This window comes from Monodelphis domestica, chromosome 2 (genome assembly GCF_027887165.1).
Source record: "Monodelphis domestica isolate mMonDom1 chromosome 2, mMonDom1.pri, whole genome shotgun sequence".
In the NCBI taxonomy this organism is placed as follows: Eukaryota; Metazoa; Chordata; class Mammalia; order Didelphimorphia; family Didelphidae; genus Monodelphis; species Monodelphis domestica.
The window spans coordinates 24515406-24537727 of NC_077228.1; the positions used below are offsets into that span (position 1 = coordinate 24515406).

The 22322-nt window shown below is 44.2% G+C and overlaps 2 protein-coding genes and 1 pseudogene across 10 annotated transcripts in view; 1 reads left to right on the forward strand and 2 right to left on the reverse strand.

The window, feature by feature from the left end:
* TCEANC2 (transcription elongation factor A N-terminal and central domain containing 2) overlaps window positions 1–19307 on the reverse strand; it is a 43544-nt gene extending 24237 nt beyond the window's left edge. For 2 of the 4 annotated variants that reach the window (XM_007505884.3, XM_056815095.1), the window contains exons 1-3: window positions 19170–19307; window positions 12888–13035; window positions 814–955 (exon numbers count right to left, since the gene is read on the reverse strand). In XM_007505884.3, the coding sequence (XP_007505946.1) occupies window positions 814–955; window positions 12888–12989 (244 nt within the window). In that variant the 5' untranslated portion in view covers window positions 12990–13035; window positions 19170–19307. Of the gene's footprint in view, window positions 1–813; window positions 956–12887; window positions 13036–16297; window positions 18800–19145 lie in introns of those variants that run through there. The other 2 variants (XM_001364268.4, XM_056815094.1) reach the window with 2 other exon arrangements.
* On the reverse strand, window positions 16420–18640 carry LOC100617502 (pre-mRNA-splicing factor SLU7-like; annotated as a pseudogene).
* Window positions 19308–19625: 318 nt separating the features above from the next.
* The window catches only part of TMEM59 (transmembrane protein 59), a 33578-nt gene continuing 30881 nt past the window's right edge, over window positions 19626–22322 (forward strand). For all 6 annotated transcript variants that reach the window (XM_016427088.2, XM_056815093.1, XM_016427087.2 and 3 more), the window contains exon 1: window positions 19626–19826. In XM_016427088.2, coding sequence (XP_016282574.2) covers window positions 19626–19826 — 201 coding nt within the window. The remainder of the gene's footprint in view (window positions 19827–22322) is intronic.

The following is a 22322-nucleotide window of genomic DNA, read 5'->3' on the forward strand; positions in this document are numbered from 1 at the left end:
GGCCAGATCTGAATTCAGGTCTTCTGGCTCTAGGCCCAGCAGTCTATCTACCATGTCACCAGTAGCCTCTCAATTCTCTGCTCATGTGATCCAAAAGAATGACCTGAGCTGAATCCTATCCCTAGTCCTAAGGACTCTAGTAAGTAGCAGATGCCCAGAGGGAGAGAGGGCAATGAAAAGGAGAGGCCTAAAAGGGGTGAGCAGTGGGGAAGGGAAGGCTTCTGGAAAAAGGAGGCCCCTGGGTTGAGCCCTAAAGGCAGGAAGGTCCTTACTGAGCACCCGTCACACTGGGGAGGTAAGGCAGAATTATAAAGCCAGGGGATCCTAAATATAAAATCCTGACCTCTGTGATCGGCAGAGGACCCTGTCTCAGCTGAAGGGCCTAACAGGGCCCAGAGACAGAAGAGAGCAGGACAGGAATGTCCAGAAAAAGCTATCCAATTGGGCTGGAATGTAAACTCCACAGCTGTTGGAGATGAGGATGGAATTGCGATTAGACCAGGATTGGGGAGGGAATGCCAAGATCAAGAGTTTCCCTTTGATGGATGGCTTTGCAAGCAGGGCTGTGAGTGGCATCCACACCAGACCCCCCCCCCCCCCTTTCACATCAGTGACATTCTGGACACCATACAGGAGTAGCAGGGTCAGTTTTGTTACTCTGCTTCCCTCTAAAGGGCATCGGTATCACAGCAGATGGGTCAGCTCACCAATGCAGCTAGCCACCCCTTTGAGGCTCCGCATCAAACACTTCGACTTAGACCAAAGAGGCAGGGAGGACAAACCAAACACCTCCCAGCTGTCAAATGCACCCACCTATCCTGGTTGACTTTAACACGTCCTTGGAGGGTAGTTTCTTCTTTAATTCCCGCAAGGCTTCAAGTAAGTTTTCCTGGGGCTGCCCTGGAAGCTCCAGCACACCTTTCCATCTTTTTATGTCTTCAACAACCACCACTCTCTGAGAAAGAGAAACATCATTTGGAAAATGGAACATTTTCATTAGAAAGACGTCTGCCTTCACCTGCGCTAATGGGGCTCTTACTGATGGCTGAATTATTGATTCTGACCTGAACCAAAGCCCAGTGTGTGGGATGGCCCAAATGATGGGTAATAGCTTAAGAGCAGGCCCTAGTTACTGCAAATCAAGAAGCGGGGGGATCTATTGCCAGGGGGCACTTGACAATGAGTGGCAGGGAAGAGGGAGAGAGCAGTTACCAGAGCAAGTCAACTCAAGAAGTGACACAGGGTTTTGTCTAAGGGGGCCTTGAAGGAGGACAGAGTAGCCCTAAAAAACCATCTACTCCCATAAAAACGCAGTGTCTATCCAGCAATTCTTGAGGCCAACCCACAGCCCCCAAAGAAGCCTCCCTACAACACATCCAGGTAGCAATCCAGCCACTGACCGGCCACTAACCAGGGCACACCCCAAGGCAGCCCACTCCATGCTGGGACAGCTCTCATTGAAAGGAAGTTCTCCCTCACACGTGGCCTAAATCTAGGCCCTGCCCCCTGGGGTCAAGCAGAACAAGACTACTCCACAGGAGAGCCTGGTCTATCAAATCCCCCTGAGCCTTCTTTGCTTCAGGTTAGACTTCCCTGTGGCACCCTCTAGTCCTTCCCCATTTGGGGTACCCTCCTCTGAATGCTTTCTAGCTTACCAATGTCCAATGAGAGCATGGTTCTGGCAAGTGACACAAGTCTCCAGGAAGGCCTGATCAGGACGGAGGACAAGGTCCTCCTCATTGCAGGAAGCTCCTAATGTCTCTACAATTCATCAGTGATCCGAGTTATGGGATCAAGCAGTGGACTCACCTAGAGCTTGTGGTCCACCACAGCCCCTAGATTTTCTTCTATTCACAACCTAACCACACTCCCTCAATCTTATATTTGTAAAGTCAATTCTTTGTACCTAAGAGTTAAGATTTTTACATATCTTCCAAAGGAATTTTACTTGATTAGATTCAATCTAATGGTCTACCCTGTTGATAATAGCTTTAATAATAATACCTAAATATAATGCCTATTTTTTAGGGGTAGCTAGGGTGGCTCAGTGGATAGCGCCCCAGGCTTAGAGTCAGGAAGACCTGAGTTCAAATCTGGCCTCAGACACTATACTCAAACACTCATATGTAAAATGGGGATACCCTGAAGAAGGAAAGCCAAATCACTCCAGGATCTTTGTCATGAGAAACCATAGGGTCACTAAGAATCAGACGTGACTCGATGGCTGAACAACAATAGCAACACACATTTCTTTTATGCTAGGCACTTTATTAAGTGCTTTATAAATATTATCTCATTTGATCCTCACAACATTTCCAGGAGGTGTAGTAGTCGTGTTCAGTCCTTTCAGACACTTTGTGGCTCCTTTTGCGGTTTTCTTGGCAAAGATACTAGAGTAATTTGCTATTTCATTCTCAAGCATATCCCCATTTTATAGATGAAGAACTGAGGCAAAAAGTGGGTAAGTGACTTGCCCAAGCCCACTCAGATAGTGAGTGTCTAAGGGGGGATTTGAATTCTGGAAGATAAATCTTCCAGACTCATTGCTGGGAATACTATCCATTGTGCTACTCACTTGCCCAAGAGATTGGGACTGTTATTTTCTCTACTATTAAGGAAACTGAGGCAAATGTTAAATGAAAGTTGCTCAGGTCACACAATTAGTGTCTGAGGCCACATTTGAACTCAGTTCTTTCTGACTCCAAGTACAACTTTCCAGGCATTGCACTCTGTTGACAGCACCCTTGGGCTATCTTTAAGACAGTAAAATTTCAGGAAAAAAGATGGTCTGTCTATATTGTAGGGAATGAGTTTCCTCCCTGAAGAGCTCCTTATCCCACTGAAATCACAGGTCCAAGGTCGAGCCCTTCTAGCTGCAGTCCTACTTCACTGTCTCACAGGTGAGTTATGGGGGGTTGGGGGGGACAATGAGGCTTTCCTCTCCTCCCCCTTCATGGGCCATCTCACCACCCCTTAGGCCAGCGGTTCTCAACCTTTCAATTTGTAGCAATGAGAATACATAATGCATATCAGGTATTTACATTCCAAATCCTAACTGAAGCAAAATTACAGTTTTGAAGTAGCCAGCAAAATAAGTTTTTGGTTTGGGGTCACTGCAACATGAGGAACTGTATTACGGGGTCACGGCATTAGAAAGGTTGAGAACCACTGCCTTAGGGCATGCTTCCCCACCCCTTTCCCCTACTGGACCTAGAATCAAATCCATACTGGTCTTTGGCCACCACTCCCTCCCTTATATAGGTTATCTCTTCTCTATTCAAATAAGCTTGACATTTGGCAGGTGATTCAAAAATTTCCTTCCCTCCTCCCTTTCCTTCCCTTTTTTCTTCCCTCCCTTCCTTCCTTTCTTCCCTTCCTTCCCTCCTCTTCCCTTCCTTCCCTCCTCCCTCCCTCTCCATCCTTCCCTTCCTTCTCCTTCTTCATTCCTCATTGCCTTCCTTTCGTCTTCATTCCTTCCCTTGCTCTCTTCCTGACATTTCTGCAATACTCTAAAGTTGCCGAAGAACCTTAAACACTGAACTCTGATTTACTTTGGAGACTTGAGGTGCATACATTTCATCCCCCCATGGAGATGGAAGGGTGCCCACTGGCCCAGGGGTTCTGCCTAAGCAGTGCAGTTCTAGCCAGTATAATGCATGCTTGCACACACAAGCTCATTCCAAAGAAGCACAGGCTGCATAAACTCAGGGTGTCCCACTTTGTCACTCCAGTCACAGCATAACAGGGCTGAAAGAGACCTTATAGATAATCGAACCTAACCAGCTGGAACTAGAAATAATAAAATAAGCCCAGAGAAGTTGGGGGATTTACCCAAGGTCACACTGCAAGTTAGAAGCAAAGCATGACCTAAAGCTTTTGTCCAACCAAACCACAGAATTTTCTTCTAGACACCAAGATCATCAGATTTAGAGCTAGAAGGGACCCTAGAAATCACAAATCTAACTCCATCATTTCAGAGATGAAGAGGTGGCTCCCACAGGGAGAAAGTGGCTGAGGCAGCTGCCTCCAGACCCAGATCTATATTATTTGGGGCCTGGGGGGAGCTCAGTGATCAATTCCCTCATTTTATAAAAGAGGAATCAAACTCAGGAGAGAAGCAGATAGCCTTCACACACACACACACACACACACACACACACACACACACACACACACACACACACGGACAGCCCTGCAGGTTCTGATGGCTAAGCCCAGCTCCTTTCCCCTCTGCCCTGTCTGAATATGCCCTATGGCCTCTTCAGGAAGAGGGCAATGTCACAAGCCATAGCAAATAAAACCCCTGCCTGACAAAAGTAATGGTTTGTGCTGGGCAGAGAAGAGAATGACACCCTTTGGTCCTACCTTTCTCAGTGGGTGAAGAATGGACCCCCCAGGGATGGGGCAAGAGAAGGTGGGGACTGAAAGGCCTTCACAGCTGTCAGCAAGGTTATTTTACTGAGTCACCAACTGACCACCCACACATTTACCATGTTGAGCTTTTCTGCTCACAGAACCCCACTGCCCTCCATTTGTGGCACAAGCCCTGATTAAGCACTTACTATGCACAGATTAGGGTGCAAGGGCAGGCCAGATGGGCACAGGGAGACAAGAGCACAACTGAGGGCCAGGAGGAGGGCCCATGTGGGCACAGATCACTCCTGCTGTACATAGGGATACTGTGGATGAAAAATCCCCTACCCCCTTATATGTGGATTAGATTTCAATGTTAGCAGTAGTCTTGAGATAATCATAATTGTAATTCTAAGATAGGTAGCATACGTCATGATTTCAGTAGGCTTTTTGTGATTATTCTAGTATAAGTATTAAGGTTTTGAATTAAGTAAATAACTGCTTTAGCAGAGGCCATAGTGTCAGCCCCTCCCTTCAAAGCTGCTATATCATGCACTCTCAGCACTCTTGAAATAGTCTGGATCCAGGGTTCCAAGCCTGGTACCACCCAACACCACCAATTCTTATCTTTGCAACACTAGTCCAGGCTTTACCACTCCCCCCTTTTCCATCAAGTGACTTTCAAGTCATCACCAAGTGACTTCTTCTACCAATGAGAAGTATTTCCTGATCTATTTTTAACACAGTATTTTAAACTTGATATATAAGTTGTGATACTCTTTGGGGTATATAGGAAGGTCTCTCTCAGTGCTGGGGGTCTTTTGGTCTTGACCAGAAGTCCGGCTTTATTGTGGGAGCAGCCCTTCTACAATAAACCTATCTTCATTTTATAGCTTGGAGACTTTGCTTATCATTTGCATTCCTGTGGTTAGAAATTATACAACACCACCAGATCCTGGACCCAAGCAAAGGCTTGGAGAGGGGTAATAAAGGAGAAAATATGGACAGGAGGCAGACAGCCACCAGGGTCTCACAGGAATGTCAGTATGGATCTGGTTCAAATCCTTCAATTGCATGTCCAATTGCGGGTGGCCAAACCAAAATCCACATTCGGAGTATTCCATTAATATCTGTAGACAGTGGGGCATGGATAGAGAGCAGGCATGGAGTCAAAAGAACTTGAATTCAAATTTGGCCTCATATACTTCCTAGCTGTATGACTCTGGGCAAGCTGCTATGAATCTCAAAACTACTCCACATATTCAGACCTTTCTTTAGAAGATGGGATTTAGCTATTTCCTGATCAATAACAATAGAGATACTTAGAATAACAGAATCAGGTCTTGGAAACTACAATCTCCACCCAACTCAGTGTAATAAGATTAGGAAGGGCTGCAGCAAACTCAAGATTTAATTATTTGAGAATATGGCCTTCAACAGACATGTGCAAAAAAGGACAGACCTCTGGGTGGTCCTAGGTCAAGCTAGAGCCACCATTGACACATGTGAGATGCAGGAAGTGAGGACTTCCTGTGAGGAGGGCTGGAGTCAGTTTGAGTGCTTGGAGTTGGAGGAGCCCCGCGGACTGCTTTCCTTCAGATTGGTCACGTGAGTGATAAGGACTAATCCCTTTCCTTGCCTTGGCTATCCAAGGCCTTAAAGCCCACTTTGGCTCAGCCTGAGCCAGAGTGGGTCTGGGTTAAACTTATTTCCTTCTCTCCCTTATCCTTCTCTCTCTCTCTCCCTCTAATACTTTCTTCCTCCTGTTTGTAATTAAAACACCATAAAAATTTGGCAGCTGACTTGAGTGTTTCATTTAGGAATTACATAAATGAATTCCTTGGCGACCTTAAATTAATATATATCAGTCTTTTAAAGTGATTTCAGTATCACACTGCTTAATATCCTTTGCCTTGCCCTTGCTACTCTTCTGTCTTAGAATTGATACTAAGACAGAAAGTAAGGGTTATTAAAAAAAAAAGAAGAAGAAGAAGAAGAGCTAGAAGGGGATCTAGAAGGGCCTCTAAAGTCCTTTCATCCTATATCACACATGCAACCCATACCTGACACCCCAGCATCCCAAGCCTTCCTCTGAGGCCTCAGAGGGTCCCACCACCTGCCCCATGTAGGCCTGTTACATTCAGTTACATTCAGTTCTAAGAGCTGGGAAATGTTTTCTTTCCATTTCCCATTTCTGTGCCTTTGGCCCAATGGGGATTGATTTCATTGATTGCCTAGTAGAGCCTAGTACTTAATAAATGCTGACTGATTGCTTGATTTCCTCCACCACAGTGGCCAGAGTCAGTATCGATGAGATCACAGATCCTCTTGGGTGGCTGAGTCAGTGGCATTTTTTTGCACCAGTGCCTACCCTGGAAGTCTAACCCATTCTCTGCTGGCTATTCCTTCTACCTATCAGGGAAGAGGGTAGAATAGTCTGGGGATAGGCCAAAGGTCCAATGAGGCATGCTTCCTGGTCTCAGATTACTGACTGGCTGCAAAGGATTCACTGCAAACTATTAATCCCCTAAAACTGGATACAAGAAATAAGTCTGAAAGCTTTGGTCTCATGGCGGCTGTCAGGCAATGATGAGGATTCTGCTTGGAATAAGTATGCTGCCCACACAGGATATCCTCCTCAGGGAAGACACATGCTCTCACAGGGTAAGGACAGCAGGAAGAAAAGAGGAAGTTTTACACAGGGCCTTCCTATATTACACCTCATTTAATATTCACCACAGTGCCAGAAGATGGACAGCCACTACTGGGCCCAGTTTACAGGCATTACTAATTTATACTCATGGTTACACAGCTGGTAAGGATCCAAAGGTGGCCTAGAAGACTGATCTCTACGAATGCCAAATGACTCCAAGGCCAGGTCTCAATCCACCAGGGCACACTTCCTCTTGCACATATCTCGGTGTACCCCATGTACAACAACATGTGACTCTCTAGGACAATGAGCTGGGCCCACACTGAAGGGGGCTGCTAGATGACTGTCATCTCTCTTATTAGGATTGACATTTTCCTCTTCCCCAGCAGAATGGAGAAAAGCTGTGGACTTCCAGTCATGGGACTATAAGGGTGAGAGCATGAAGGCATAGATGCATAGTATCATCGCATCTGACAACCTCCTCAACTCACGAATGGGTGAGGAAAACGACACCTGAAGAGCTGAAGGAGATGCTCAGGGTCACAGGACAGAGCTGAGGTTCAAACCTGGATCCTTGGGCTATGAATCCAAGGCTTTTTTTTTTCCTCGAAGGAAGCTACAAGTCTGGCCTCCAACACTGCCTCTCTTACATTGGGGAACTATGGGTAATTCTGAGCCTCTATTTTTAAATGCAGAAACAGGAGGAAAAATCTTCACTTGCCCACAGGGCCCACTGCCCTGTGTGAATTTTAGATTTACTCAACCCTGCTTAGTCTTTAGAATTTTAGCAACCAAGGAATGTAGACACCCCCACTTAAAGATGAAATGTGGGGAGGATGGCCTATGACTGGCATGTGCTACCAAGTGACAAATCAGAAACAACTGACTGACCCCCTGGGCTGTCCTAATCCAAGTTTAAGCCACCATTGGCACATGTGAGACATAGGAAATGATGTAAAGAACTGCCTATATATTTTGCGTCACTTCCTGTGAGCTCTCTCTTGGCGGCGTTGGGAGCTTTTGGCAGCATTTAGTATGCTTGTGGCTTTGGTGGACTTTGGCAGTGGAGGTCACTGGGAGGAGCTCTGTAGCATGGTTTAGGTGAGGCAGTTTCCCTGAAGGACCTTCGTGAGTGAGAAGGCAGAGTCCTCCTCTTTTCCTTGACCTTCTGAAGGCACTATCCTCCGAGGGGACCTCTCATCTTGAAGGAGGCCTTGTGGCTGGAAGCCGAGTTAGATTTAATCTTCTGAGAAGGCCCCTTGGCTGAGGCCTCTGAACTTCCCTTGGCTTAGGCCAGGCCAGAGAAAATCTTCTACCCTTTCCCTCTTCTCCTTCTTCTTAATTTCTTCCTTCTATTGTAATTAAACCACCATAAAATCCCAAACTGACTTGAGTATTTCATTGGGATTGAATTTTAATCCCTAGAGACCACTAATATAACATATGCAGTCATAAGCCCTAATTTTATCCCTAACACCTGCTTTATAGGACCTGAAAGACTATTACTGTGGCCTTGACCATACCTTCAGTTCAGAGCAAACACTGATCAAAGGCTAACCATATACTCTCCTGGGAAGCTAAATACATACCTGGATAAATAAAGAACCTACAAAAGCAATTCAAGGTCACTGAGAGGAGGGAGAGGGAGTCTACTAATAACTAGGGGAGGTAGGGGGAACCACAATCAGGAAAGGCCTCCTGAAGAGTGGCTGGCCCCTAAACTTTACTTTGGGGAGGGAGGGGAGGGAGTCTAGAGGCAAGGAAGCAGCAGGTTCTGGACACAGAGAACCACCAGAACAAAATTCAGGAATGTTATAGAGAATGTTCTGGAGTTACATCAGGCCTAATGGAGGACAGTCTAAGGAGAAGGCTCTAAGACAGCCCCCAAACGTCTAAGAGCTATAAATACCAGGTTGAGAATCATATATTTTATCCACTGCAGATTGTCAAGTAGGGGCATCTTGTGTTTGAGGACTATAAAGGTGTCAGCTTGGGGAGGAGAAAGATTGAAAGGAGAAATCCTAACTAGAAAGGCTCTTGTCAAAGTCTAGACAGGAGGTGACGAGAAGGGCAGGGAAGTAAGAAATGCCACAGAGGAAGAATCAACAAGACTTAGCAACAAATCAGATGGGACTTCTGATTCCAACAGCCAAGATAGCAGAGTAAAGAACATTCCAAGCTTGCCCAAACCTACCTCCAAATAACCACAAAAGAAAAAAAATGCCTGAAAACAAATTCTGAAGTGAAAGAACCAACAGAAGTCAGAGTAAAGCAGAGTTTCAGTCAAAGGAAACATAAAAGAACAATAGGAAAGGGCCGTCTTGCTGGGGTAAAAAGTGAGAACAGTGGAATCAGGAGCTTGAGGACTGACCCAGTGTAGGCACACCCAGGGGAGCCCTCAACAGAAGGAACAGCCACCATTCACAACACCAGGGGGAGCTGGCAGCTAAGGAGTGGGGTCTAGTTAAATCCAATGTACACGGCACCCAGGAAAACCCAGGGACAGCACTCCCTCCACCCCATAAGTAGACCTGAGTCTCAACACATAAGCAAAAATCATTTTTTAAAAAATCCCTCCAAAATGAGCAATAGAAAAAGGAAAAGCCTGACCCTGGAAAATTATTTCAGCAAAAGGGAAGATCAAAATGCAAGCTCAGAAGAGAACTGAAATGCCAAAATGGAGTTTTGTGAACCCTCAAAGGTAAATGTGAAAGGACATCAGGCCCAAAATGAACTGGAAGAGCTCCAAAGAGAGATAAAAAAACAAATAGTAAGAGACTTAGAAGAAAAATTAGAAAAAAATATATAGAAAAAGTCAACAACTTAGAGCAAAAACTCACTGAAGAAAATAGCTCCCCCTTAAAAAGGAAATGCAAAACCTCAAACAAGAAAATAACTCTAAAAATAGAAATACAAAGCCTCAAAGAAGAAAATGACTCCCTAAAAATTAGAATTATACAAGTGGGAGCTAATGATTCCAAAAGACAGTAAGAAACAATGAAACAAATTCAAAAGAATGAAAAAAATAGAAGAAAATCTAAAATATCTCATTGAAAATATAATTGAAGGGGGCAGCTGGGTAGCTCAGTGGATTGAAAGCCAGGCCTAGAGATGGGAAGTCCTAGGTTCAAATCTGACCTCAGCCACTTCCTAGCTGTGTGACCCTGGGCAAGTCACTTGACCCCCATTGCCTAGCCCTTACCACTCTTCTGCCTTGGAGCCAATACACAGTATTGTGTATATTGGAGTATTCCGTCTTGGAGTCAATACTGTGTAGCAAAGTGGAAGAAAATCTGGTGTTAAAAGTTCATCCTGCATAAATATAAAATATAAAATGTGTTGTAACAGATTTTAAAAGGCATTATTTAAAACTTGCCTTTTGTGAAAATATCATTTTTTTCTTAAAAGAAAACCTTCAAACCAAAAAACTTCACCAAAACACTGCCAACAAAAAATGACCCTTAGGAGATAAAATGAAATTTAGGTAAAAGATGATAGATTTGTTACTATATATTCATTTAAATTCAATATAAAAGGAACAATTTTTAAAAGCTCTACTTTGAGTTTCTGGTGAGAGATGTAGTTTGTTTGAACTCTGAAAATACAAAATACAGCAAGATACTGAATTTTGGCTCATATGGCACGAGCTAATTAATAAAAACTGATTAACTCAGGAAAGAAAAGCTGCTGTCACAGATTAGTCTTCAGGTAGGGAGTTTAAAAAAAAATCAAGTTGAGGGCTGCCACTGCTCAATTTGGATATCAAGAATTGTAAGTGGAAACTGCACTATAATCAATTTAGTACCCCCTCCAGTGAAATGACTATCATTTGTGTATGAAATATTTTTAAAATAGTGATAAAAAGTTAAATTGTGGCCAGTTATATCCCTCTATTTCTGAAGGGTTAGAAGATAAGGATATTTATTTCCAAAATAAGTGTTTTTCCCTAAGCTTCTACCACTTACAAAACCTTTTGTGCTCACCTGATATGTTACCATCTTATCTTAACATGAATTAAATTAGGTCAACTTGTTCCACTGTATTTTTTTCTCATGAAAGGCAAATTTTAAATAATGCCTTTTAAAATCTGTTACAACACATTTTATATTTTATATTTATGCAGGATGAACTTTTAACACCAGATTTTCTTCCACTTTGCTACACAGTATTGACTCCAAGATGGAAGGTAAGGGTTTTTAAAAAAAAGAAAGAAAAAAAAGAAAATACAATTGACCTGGAAAATTAATCCAGGAGACATAGCCTAAGAATCAATGGACTACCTGAAAGTCATTACCAAAAAAAAAAAAAAAATCCTAGACACCATACTACAAGAAATTATCAAGGAGAACTGCCCTGATATTCTTGAAGTGGGGAAAATAGAAATTGAAAGACTCCACTAATCGCTTCTGGAAAGAGAGCCCAAATTTTAAAATTAAAGAATTATTATAGCCAAATTCTAAAACTCCCAGGTCAAGGAAAAAATACTATAAGCAGCAATGGGAAAAAACAATCCAAATATCATGAAACCACAATCAGGATTACACAGGACATTGTAGCTTCTACATTAAGGTCAAAAAAGATTTGTGGAATATGATATTCTCCAAGGCAAAGGTCTATCTAGGCCTACAAACCAAGAATCACCTACTCAGCAAAACTGAGTATAATACTCTAAGAGAAGAAATATACATTTAATGAAATGAAAGACTCTGTAAGTCCTGTAATGCCAGTAGCATTCCTAAAAAAAATGACCAGAGTTAAAAAGAAAATCTGATGGTCAAATCTAACACTCAAGAGAAGCATAAAAAGATAAAAAGAAAAGAAAAAACTTAAGGGACTCAATAGGTTAAACTTAAACTGATCACATTCCTGCAAGGGAAAGCATTAACTAGAATACTTGGGATATCTAGGATACAAAAGATATTTACTCTTTTACCTGATAAGGTGATCAAAGGAACCAACAGGGTTAAAAAAGACTGCATTACTTCATAAGGTGATAACTAAGATACTATTAAGATATATAAGGTGGTAACTATCTATGATAGTTGAAGTACCTAAATTCTTAGGATATTTAAAGTATGGAAAATATGAACTTTATTCATTTATTAATTAAAATTATTAATAAATTAATTTAAAAACAAATATATTAAGATAATAAATAAAGCATACACAGTGAGCAGGGAGGAAGTTGAATATGATGGGATAATATCCAAAAAAAAAAAAAAACCAAAACAAGCATAAGAAAGAAGAATATCCTGGGAAAAGAGAAAAAGAGAGAAAAGTGGGGGTAAATTATCTCACATGAAGAGGAGGGTAAGGATTAATACAATGGAGGGGAAGATGGGGTGAGGGGATGGCAGGCAATGCTTGAATCTTACTCTCAGAGGAATTGGCAAAAAGTGGGGGTGATATCTGTACTCAATTAGCTATTGAAACCCATCTTACCCTATGGAGAAGTAAGGGGGGAAGAGGGACAGACAAAAGGGATGGTGAACTTAGAGAAGTTGTAGTCAGAAAGAAAAATATGTCAGCAGGTAAAGATTGAGAGGAAGAGAAGAATAAAAAGGAAAAATAAGATGGAGGACCTAAAAGAAAGGTTAAGGAGGACCCCAAGGTGGCAAAGTCAGGTGCTTCTTAGAATGGTGATCTATTCAACCTAAAATGGGAAATTTGGAAGAAAAAAGGGTTGTGGAAGAAATTAGCTCTGGTACATTTGGGCAACCTATGGATCATGCAGGTAAAGATGTCCAGCAAGACATCAGGCTCAGGAGAGAGGAGACTGACTTCAGAAGAGTTCAATGTTGGCTTGGCTGATGACTACAATACTCCCACAGCCATGTTCAAGCAACCCTAGGTAAGGATTCCCTCACTCCTTATGTCTCACCTTTAGAGATTCAAGAGTGGCTTGCTTATAAACCTTTTCTCCAGAATCTTTCTTCTGAGGGCTGTTGTGAACCAGAGGTTTCCGAATGACAAATTTATCCATTTCCAGGAAGCGCCACTGGATCAGGAAGGAAGCTGTCCTCTACAACCTATCAAGTAATAATACAGCAATGGGTGAGAGAGTTGACTATGCAAGGCATAAAGACTCCTCAAATCTGTTACCACTAATCTCCATCATTTCACATCTCTACAGACTTAACACTTTTTTAACCCTAGAGGTAGAAAGCTCAAGTACTAGTGTCATGGCTCTGACACTTACTATAGGAAGACTATAAACAAGTCACTTTCCCCTGTAAGCTTCAGCTTCCTCATCTCTAAGGTGGAGGGAATGATACTGGTACCACCACTTATCTTATGATAGCTCATCATATAAAAATGAGAGCACTGGGTAAATAGGAGACATTATTTACATATACATACTTTTGAAAGATGAGGAAATTCAATTGCAACAGCATGAAAATTTATCCAGCGGACACAGTAAGGACAGAGCAGAACAGGAAGCCAAACTCAGGTGTCCTGACACTAATGCCAGTTTTCTTTCCATTCTACCAAAGGCTCAAATGAGATCATGTTCTACATGGCACCCTTTCTAAAGCTAATTGAATAGGAGGAGGCCTCTGGGAAGCAGGAAGTGAAGGTGGCTCTGAGTCCCCCCTCCTCCTCCTCCACTTCCAAAGATTTTCCCGCCTTGGCCCCTTAACTGGCCCATAGAACTCCCTCCGCCCCGTGCCTCAGGCCTTCAGAGACAAGACTGGGAAAAGATGGAGCTTCACCAGATGGACTCACTGGGGCTACTTTGCTGCCTCTACAGGGAGCCTAGAGTCCCAGGGATGACCTTTGAGAGGGACAGACTCCCAGCCCAGGAAATATGGTCCCTGCGGGCACCAAGTCTCTCTGGACTCAGTGTGAGTTCTCATCTCCCTTTACCCACAAGAAAATTCATCAGTGGAACTTCCTTCCCTTTCAAGGATAATGGAGCCAGAACTATCAATGTTATGTGCTTGATATAGAGTGTGGTACAAGGAAGTCCTGCGTTTAACATGTGTTAAACAGCCTCAACCTCAAGTCTCACACATGATCAAGTCATTGTGCTTTTTTGTGCAGAATGTCATCAATCCTCATAGGACTGGCTTCCTTTCTAATTGAATGGGAGGATCACTGCCCTTCAGCGGTCTGGGTCCCAGCACTTAGATTTACAAAAGCCTAATTCCTCCCTGAACTCACCTAGGAGGTACAGGCATCTATTCCTATTACACAAAGGAAGGAAGGAAACAAGCATTTCTTAAGTACCTATTAAATGTCAGTAACTGTGCTAAGGACTTTATCTTATTTGATCCTCACAACAACCCCGGGAGGTAAGTGCTATTATTATCCCCATTTTAAAGTTAAGAAAACTGAGGCAGACATATTAAGTGACTTGCCCAAGGTCACCTAGCTAGATGGTATCTCAGGCCAGATGTGAACTCAGTTCTGTCCTGACTCTAGGGTCCAGTATGTGTGACACAAGAGCTACCTCTGGGGAGAAGATTTACAAAGTCATACTGTCCATGGAAAAAAGTTTTCAATATCATCAAGGTGAACTGGATAATATAACAATTCATGCCTCCATCAAGAACACTAATCATGCCAATGAGACCATTCACCCTTGCAGAGAGACAATATCTTTTGGCTTCTCCTAATAACACCCCCTACACATACATACTCACTAAATACTCACAACTAAATAGTGGGTTGTGGGCAAGTAAAGAAGTAATATGCCCATTTTAGAAGTGAAAGCCCTGAGGGCTTGACTTCCCTAAGTTCACAGATCTAGTAAATGGATTCAGACTGTAACAAGCAAAAGGTGAAATGGCTGATGACACATAGGTTTGATATTCCTGATTAACCCTAATGATTTATTAAGCAATGTGTGCTAACTACCCAACAAATCAGGACCAGACCCCTTCCACCAGGTGGGGCTGGACCTCAAATACAGACAGAGAGGCAGACTTTTATACATTAAGAACAATCAAGAAAATAAAACCAATTAATTAAAAGGAAATAATACAACATTAAGTAATATAATTTCTAATTAGATGAAAGATTAGGGATTTTTCAAGTTGAGAGAGGAAGAGTAAAACAAGTACTATTCCCTGATTTCAAGAAAAGAGGCATCCCATTCCTCCCAAGTGTCCTTAAAAAACCAAAGGAACGAGGAAATAGCTGGCTGATCAGTATGGGGGCCAGTTTTCAGATAAGACATATAGGCTGCTTGAGATGTACAATTATGAGAAACTCTTTATATCAGTCTTGGGATCTAACTGCATTTCTGATAAACAGTAGTATAGGTGGTACAATTTCTCTAGGTTTGAACAATGCAGTAAGTTTTTCTCCCAATTCCCAAAACTGAATAAAGTTTTCTTGCAGGTCAGAATTTGGACCAGAACCATAATTGAATAGAAAGGGAACTGAGCTAGCTCCAGAACTATCATAAAATAGAGTCAATGTAGTTCACTCAATTCCTACAATTAATCATTTGCTGTCAACTGTGATATTGAAATCACTTTAAAAGACTGATATATATTAATTTAAGGTCACCAAGGAATTCTCACAAAGCCATTTCTGTACTGTTTCCACTACCAGGAAATTATAAAGGGCAAGAATCCCATCCCCATCAGGGTTCAAGTACTACAAAACAAGTCATAGTTGAGGCAGCACTGGGAGTGGTGTTAAGAAGAGTCCAAATCCTGCCTCAAACATTTCTTGGCTATGTTTTCTGTGACTTTTTACTGGCTATCCCCCATGCTTAGAATTCTCTCCTTCCTCATCTATTTCCTGACCACCTTGGCTTCTCTCAAGTCAGCTAAAATCTCACTTTCCACAATAGGTCTTCCTCAATCCCTTTAAGTGACTTCTCCACATCAATTTCACAGTGCACAAAGAACTAGGCCTGGAACCAGAAGACCCAAGTTCAACCAGACTGTCAATTCAGACATGTACCCAAGCCTGGGCAAGTCACTTAATGTGTGCCTGCCTTGATTTCCTCATCTGTAAAAGGGGAATAATAGCATTCCCTCTCAAGGGCTGTTAGGAGATTATATGAGATCATATTCACTAAGTATCTAATAAACCTTAAAGCACTATATGTCAATGCTGGTTGGGTTCATTTCCCCATAAGATATTGTTTGCATGTTTTTATTAAACTAAGAGATCCTTGAGGGCAGAACAGATTTTTTTTCCTTTCTTTGTACTTTTAGCCCTTAGTATGAAATGAGTTCTTGATAAATGCTTGCTGATTGGGTGTCACTTCTAGGTAAGGTCTCCTCTGAAGTGTTTCCTCATCTGTAAAGTGAGGATAGTAACAGCACCTACCTCCCAGAGTTCTTGTGAGGTTCAAACTAGATAATATCTGGTTAAGTTTTTGTTTTAAGGTTTCTTTTTTAATGAAAGAATTCCAAAATTTTATTTAATAGACAGTAAGAAAAACAAATGAGGATTTTTCCATTTCTGTTTATCAAGAGAGTAAAAAAGGATGTATAAAAGTCAAGTATCCCAAATCTCCAAATCATGTCATTGTTGTCCAAGGAAAAAAAACCTGGGATAATCTAGCTGCTAGCATTTCATCCTAAATGCCTCCATTTCCTCTTCTGTAAGTTCCCAAGCATCATACATGCTGTTATAAGGCCTCTTCCTCTCATCTAGCCATGTAATAGAGGAAGCAGGTCTCCTCAGCACTTTTCAGTTCCTCATGTTTCTTCTTTTCTCCACTCTCTCTGTCTGACTATTCTTCCTGTGTTTCTTCTTCTTTGTTTCTCTTGGTGAAACTCCATCAGAGTTTTTGATCTGCTCATTTGTTCTTCTCTCATGGCATCATCAGGAATATATATTCATCTGCATTAGCAATTTCCTTCCCAGGTTCTCCAATATAGTGGGAAAATTTGGCCAAGGAATTACAGCACTTTTGATCCTCCTCATACTTAGAGCAGATAATAGCTTGCTCTTGTCCTCTGAAAATTGATCCATGTCTTTAATATTCCACATAGTCTTCTTCTGTTTGAGCTAAGAGTAACTCAGAAGGAGTTGCATCCAAGTGTTCTTTACCTCCAGGCTTCTCTAGGATATTTTCTTTGTTGTTCTCTGAAATAATTTTTCTTGACTTTGAATGACTTATATAACAACTCCAGTTTGTTGGTTCTAATTGGAGATGCACTTCAGATCCTGTCATAAGCTTCCCAGGCAAACAACTGTGTTTGTGACATTGAAATTGTATCTCCAGTGTATCTAATGAAATTGTTTCCTGCATAATTAACTTCATCAGGATTCTTTCCTGCATTGACATAGGGAATCTCTCTCATTTCTTCTGTTTTTGGATCATAGTAGGCAGAATTGGGATCTAAATTTTGCAAGTATTTAGTATTTAGCAATGTCTTCTTGAATCCTGATATTATGGACCCTGTAATTCATCTTTTGGAGTCACAATTCTGTTCAGGCATATCAATGTCATTGTACTTATCTTAGTCCTCATCTTCACTATTATGGTTTCTTTCCACCTGAGAATTTGTTTCCTCTTCCCATTGATGTTTTGGTGAATTCACTTGTTCCATTGACTCTCCTGAAGCCAATTCTTCCTGTAGCTTCTGTAGCATTCAGCATAGGTTTATCTACATTGACTTTGACATACTCTTCCACACACTTCCTATGTTCCTCTGAGTTGTAGCCAATCCACCTATCCCTTTTACCATTACAGTCCAACAACGCTGGATTCATCTGGCACTATCCTTATTCCTGTGAATCTGGTCCCAATATTCAAAGGCCTCTCAAAGTAGTCATCTTTGGTGTGGATAAGAGCCACACAATCTTCACAAGCTCCTTTATGGTATTTTGCAGCCTCTCTATTCTCCTTTACATCCCCCTTGGACCACTCTCTGGATGAATTGTGCCCTTTCTGTTTCTCAGGCTGAGGTCTCTGATACTTCAGGGTCAGTCCTTTGGAGGGGTGTTCAGGAGGGGTAGCACCTTGGTATGGAGGGCTTGCCGTGCCCTCTTAGGGCAGCTCTCCATCCTCTGACCCCTACCTGACACCCAGCTCTCACTTGTGGCTCCCAGTAGCTGCTAGCACGGGGCAGTGGCCACACCCCAGGCATTGGCTTCGACAGGCCGGCCAAACCTTGTGAGGGTAGCCATCGAGTCACTGTCCCCTGGTGAACTAAGAACTAGGGCTTTGCTCACCCAGCATGCGAAGACTGTTTCTGCGAAACAGGTGGAAGAAACCAACAAGAAGGTTCAGTGGCTGAGATGGCGATGCAGCAAGGCAAGGTGGAGTGTTTAGGGCGTGTTGGAGCACAAAGGACAATGCGGCCACCCAATGCAGCTGAGGAAGTCTCCAAGTGTAATGATTTTTCGTGCCACTGGACCCAGGCTTCCAAGCCGAGAGAGTGGGACTGTCTCTGTGCACTGACTTTTCCACTTAAATCTCTTTCACGCACAAGTATCTTTGATCATCATTCTCGGCTTCTGAGAGACTACTACTATATACTATGGCACAGAGATGTGCTGGGGAACATGAGGGTTGATATCTTTTCCTTCCTCATCTAATTCAGCTTTTTCTGTTCTTCAGCTCCTTCTTTCTCCAATCTTTCTGGATCATTTTCTTTGATTTGTCCAAAACCAGCACATGGGATTCCCCTGGGGCAGGGGGACTTCGGTAGCTGACATGGTCCCGCAGTTGCCGCCGAAAGGAGGAAGGACTTGCCTCTCCAAACTAGGTAATGTCCGTAAGGGGTTTTGCAAACCTTAAAACGCTAAATAACTGTTTGTTGTTAAAGGGGTTCCCTCGGCAACTGGCTGTTACTATTCTGGCCAGCGGCAGCCAATCACTACTCTCCACCCCTAAACTGATAGCGAAACAACAAGCAGCCAATCACCTCTGAAAGTCGGGTGACCTAGTAACGAGCAGCCAATCACTCTCCACCCAACAAGAAGAAGCAGCCAGTCACCTGTAGAAGCCAAGGGGCCTTAGCAACGGGCGACCAATCATTTTGGGAGTCAAAGGTCATTAACAACGGACAGCCAATCCCCCACAGCCTCTATCTCCTCACGCCCGCCCGCCCTTCCCCTCCCAGGACTCGGGAGTGTCTAGACTCTGCCGCCTGATCTCCCTCTCGCCCTCTCGCCCTCTCGCCCTCTCGCCCTCTCGCCTCTCGCCTCCCCAAGGACTCACCTCCCCCAGCTCAGGCTGACTCACCAGGGAAAAAGTTCTGGCGCGCGAGCCAGCCACTAGCTCAAGAAGTTCTCGCTTTCCCCGCCCTGTGCCGGATCCGGAAGCAAAGACGGTCGCACTTCCTTCTGGGCTGCGTAGTTCAGGCCGGGACGGAGGCCCCGCCTCCCCTTGGGGCCGCCCAGGGCTGAGCGGACTCCACTGTCCAGCGCGCCCCGCGGCGGCCTGGGGCTGCGGATCCCGCGAGACTGGCCTAGTACGGAAGTTCGTTAGGAAGGAGGCGGCCGCGGTTTATTGGGAGGTCCTGGAGGGCGGGGCGAAGGCGGGGCTGCGAAACGGAAGCGGCTTTGGCACCGGAAGGAGGCGGGGAGAAGAACTAGGAGGAGGAGGAGAAGAAGGAGGAGGAAGAAAAAGAAGGAAAACAACCACCTTAGGAGGAGGAGGAGGAGGCGGCGGCCGCGGCGACCGAGGGGACGAGACAAGATGGCGGCGCTGGGGGTGCCCCGGGCCCCGCGGCTCCCGAGGTCTCAGCTCCTGCTGCTCCCGCTGCTGCTGGTCGTGGCGCTGAGCCTGCCCCGGACCGCTGGGGCCGCTTCGGCCGAGGCCTTCGACTCCGTGCTAGGCGACACGGCGTCCTGCCACCGGGCCTGCCAGATGACCTATCCTCTGCACACATACCCCAAGGTAGGCCCAGCCTGTGGCCTCCTCCCCTTTCCCCAAAAGTATCCCCCTCCCCCTTGTGACTTCCTTCTTTTGGGGCCCCCTTCCTCCTTGTCCTGCTCCGCTGCTCCGCCCCCCCGCGTCGTCACTCCCTACCCTTTTCCTCCCCCTCTCTTCTGGCTTCCCTTTATCTCGAAGGGGTCTTCTTCCCCACTTTCTCTTCCTGCTCCCCTTATCTGTCTCCTTCCCTGGTGCCCCCTTCACCCTGCAGCCGCGCTGTTGTGGTTCTGGAGGCCTGTAGGGCCTGTAGTGCCAGGGTCCTGCTCCATGACCCTCTCATATCTCTCCTGCGTCTTGCACTAACGGACCCCGCAAGTTTAGACTTGCTCTGTGAGTGGTACTGCCCCATTGGCCTCTTGAGGAGCACTAGTGCCAGAAAGCCAGCTAAAGCCCAGGGCGCGCCGCCTCCCCCTCCCCTCCCCCGTCCCTCCCCTTACCTGGCTGTAGGCTCCGCCTTCTCATTTCACTGGCCTGTTGCTGCAGTTCTTCCACCGCCTTCTCTTCCCTGGACATCTTCTGCTTTGTCAGCATCCTTAACTGCCCTGGTTCCTCTTGGCCTTTTCTTACCCCCAAACTCCATTGTATAGGAGGATCTGAGATATTTTTCTGGGATAGTTCTGGAGTTTAGGATTGTATTGTCTGGCCCAGCTAATAATGCACTTAGAATTTGATTTTTTTCCTCAGCACCCTTCTAAGTTAAGCAGGATGAGTACATTGGGATCCCCTTTTTACAAAAGAAACTAAGGTTGAGTTAAGGGTCCCTCAGCAAGTCAGAATCAACTCCAGGATTCTCCAGGTACCATAAGGAGCCCAGAGGTGGAATACAGTCTGAAAGAGACTGATGAGCAGCTTGCATCTTAAGACACTGGAAACTTTCTGGTTTGTCATTGTATCCCTAGCACCTAGCCAGGTATCTGGCGAGTGCCACCTCCTGCAGGGGGGGATTGCTGTAGACAGGCCCAACAGTTCCTGCCCTCCAGGAGCTTAGCTTGGGTTCTGTTTGGGAGTGGCATAATGGTAGAACTCCATCTGGACAGTTAAGTATAAAAGATGCAAAGTAATGGGGGGAAGAAGAAAAGAACCCAGGGACTAGCATTAGTCTCCAAGAGAAGATGGCATCAATGGCAGTTCTGTTAGCCTGGGTGTAGAGAGGAAGTTCAGACCCCAGCCCACCCCTTCCCACTTCCCCTGCTATTGCAGGTCTATGGTAGAAGATGGACCTAATGGTCTGGAGCCCTTCCTTCCTTCCCTAGATTCTTTTAAGGTTTTCTGGTTACCAGTGTAGCAGACACCAGTTCTACCCAGCCAATCTCCCTCCAGTTCCCATGGAATCCATTGCCTCATTCCCTGCCTTTTAGGAACCCTCAACACATAATGACTAGTGGGGTTCAGATTGTAAAGCATCATTATTTTAGGTCAATCATTTATTATGAGTAGGCCTCTATTAGGTAGTAGGTTTTAATAAATCCTTGATTGATTGATTCAAGGCCCCATATCCAGGAGAGCAGTGAGGTATAAAGAAGGTAGAATCCTGGGCCTAGGCAAATCTGACCTTAGAAGATAACAACCTGGGCAAGTTACTTGTCTCAGTTTCTTCAGGTATAAAATGGGGGTAATAATAGCACCTATCTCCCAGGGTTGTTGTGATCAAATGAGATAAAGGACTTAGCATAGTGCCTGACCCAGGGTAGGCTCCTAATTAAGTGCTTATTTCCTTCTTTCCCTCCACCGCCAGTTAGTGACAGAATAGAGAGGAGGGTTCTGGGCATCTGGTGTCCTAGGCCAACATACTTTCCCCTACCACACACAAATTAAGATAGTTCCAGTCCTTTAAGACTCACAACCTAGTTCTCCCTTCCACCCCACCCAACATCCAAACTTGCCAGAGCCTGTTAGTGCAGCTTTTCTCCAATATGCAGTCTCCTTCTTCACACCCTCATTGCTTCAAACCTGGACTACTGCAATAGCCTCTTTGTGATTCTGCCCCCACTTCAATCCCTTCTCCATTCAGCTACTACATGGTTTTCCTAAAACACAGTCTGCTGATATCACCCCACCCCTCTTCTATAAACTCCTATGGGCTCCCTATTTCCTCCAGGAGCAAATCCAGAGTGTTTTGTTTGGCCTTCAGAGGCCTTTATAACCCTGTCCCATCCCCCTTTCTAATCTTACCACATCCTTCTCCAAGTATTCCTCAATCTAGTGATTAGTCACACAGTTAAATTGTATGCTCCTTTAGGGCACAGACTATGTTTTGCCTTTTTATATCTCCAGCATTTAGTGCAGTGATTGGTATGGGCTTAAAAAAAATTAATTGATTGATTAAATAGGCATGGGGCGTCAAAAATCTCTGATAAAGAGAAGTCTGATAGTCAGATATATAGGGGGTTGTCAAGGAGCACTGATTTATGTGCCAGGCACTAGGGATACAAGAAAAGATAGAAAATGGCCCCTGCCTTC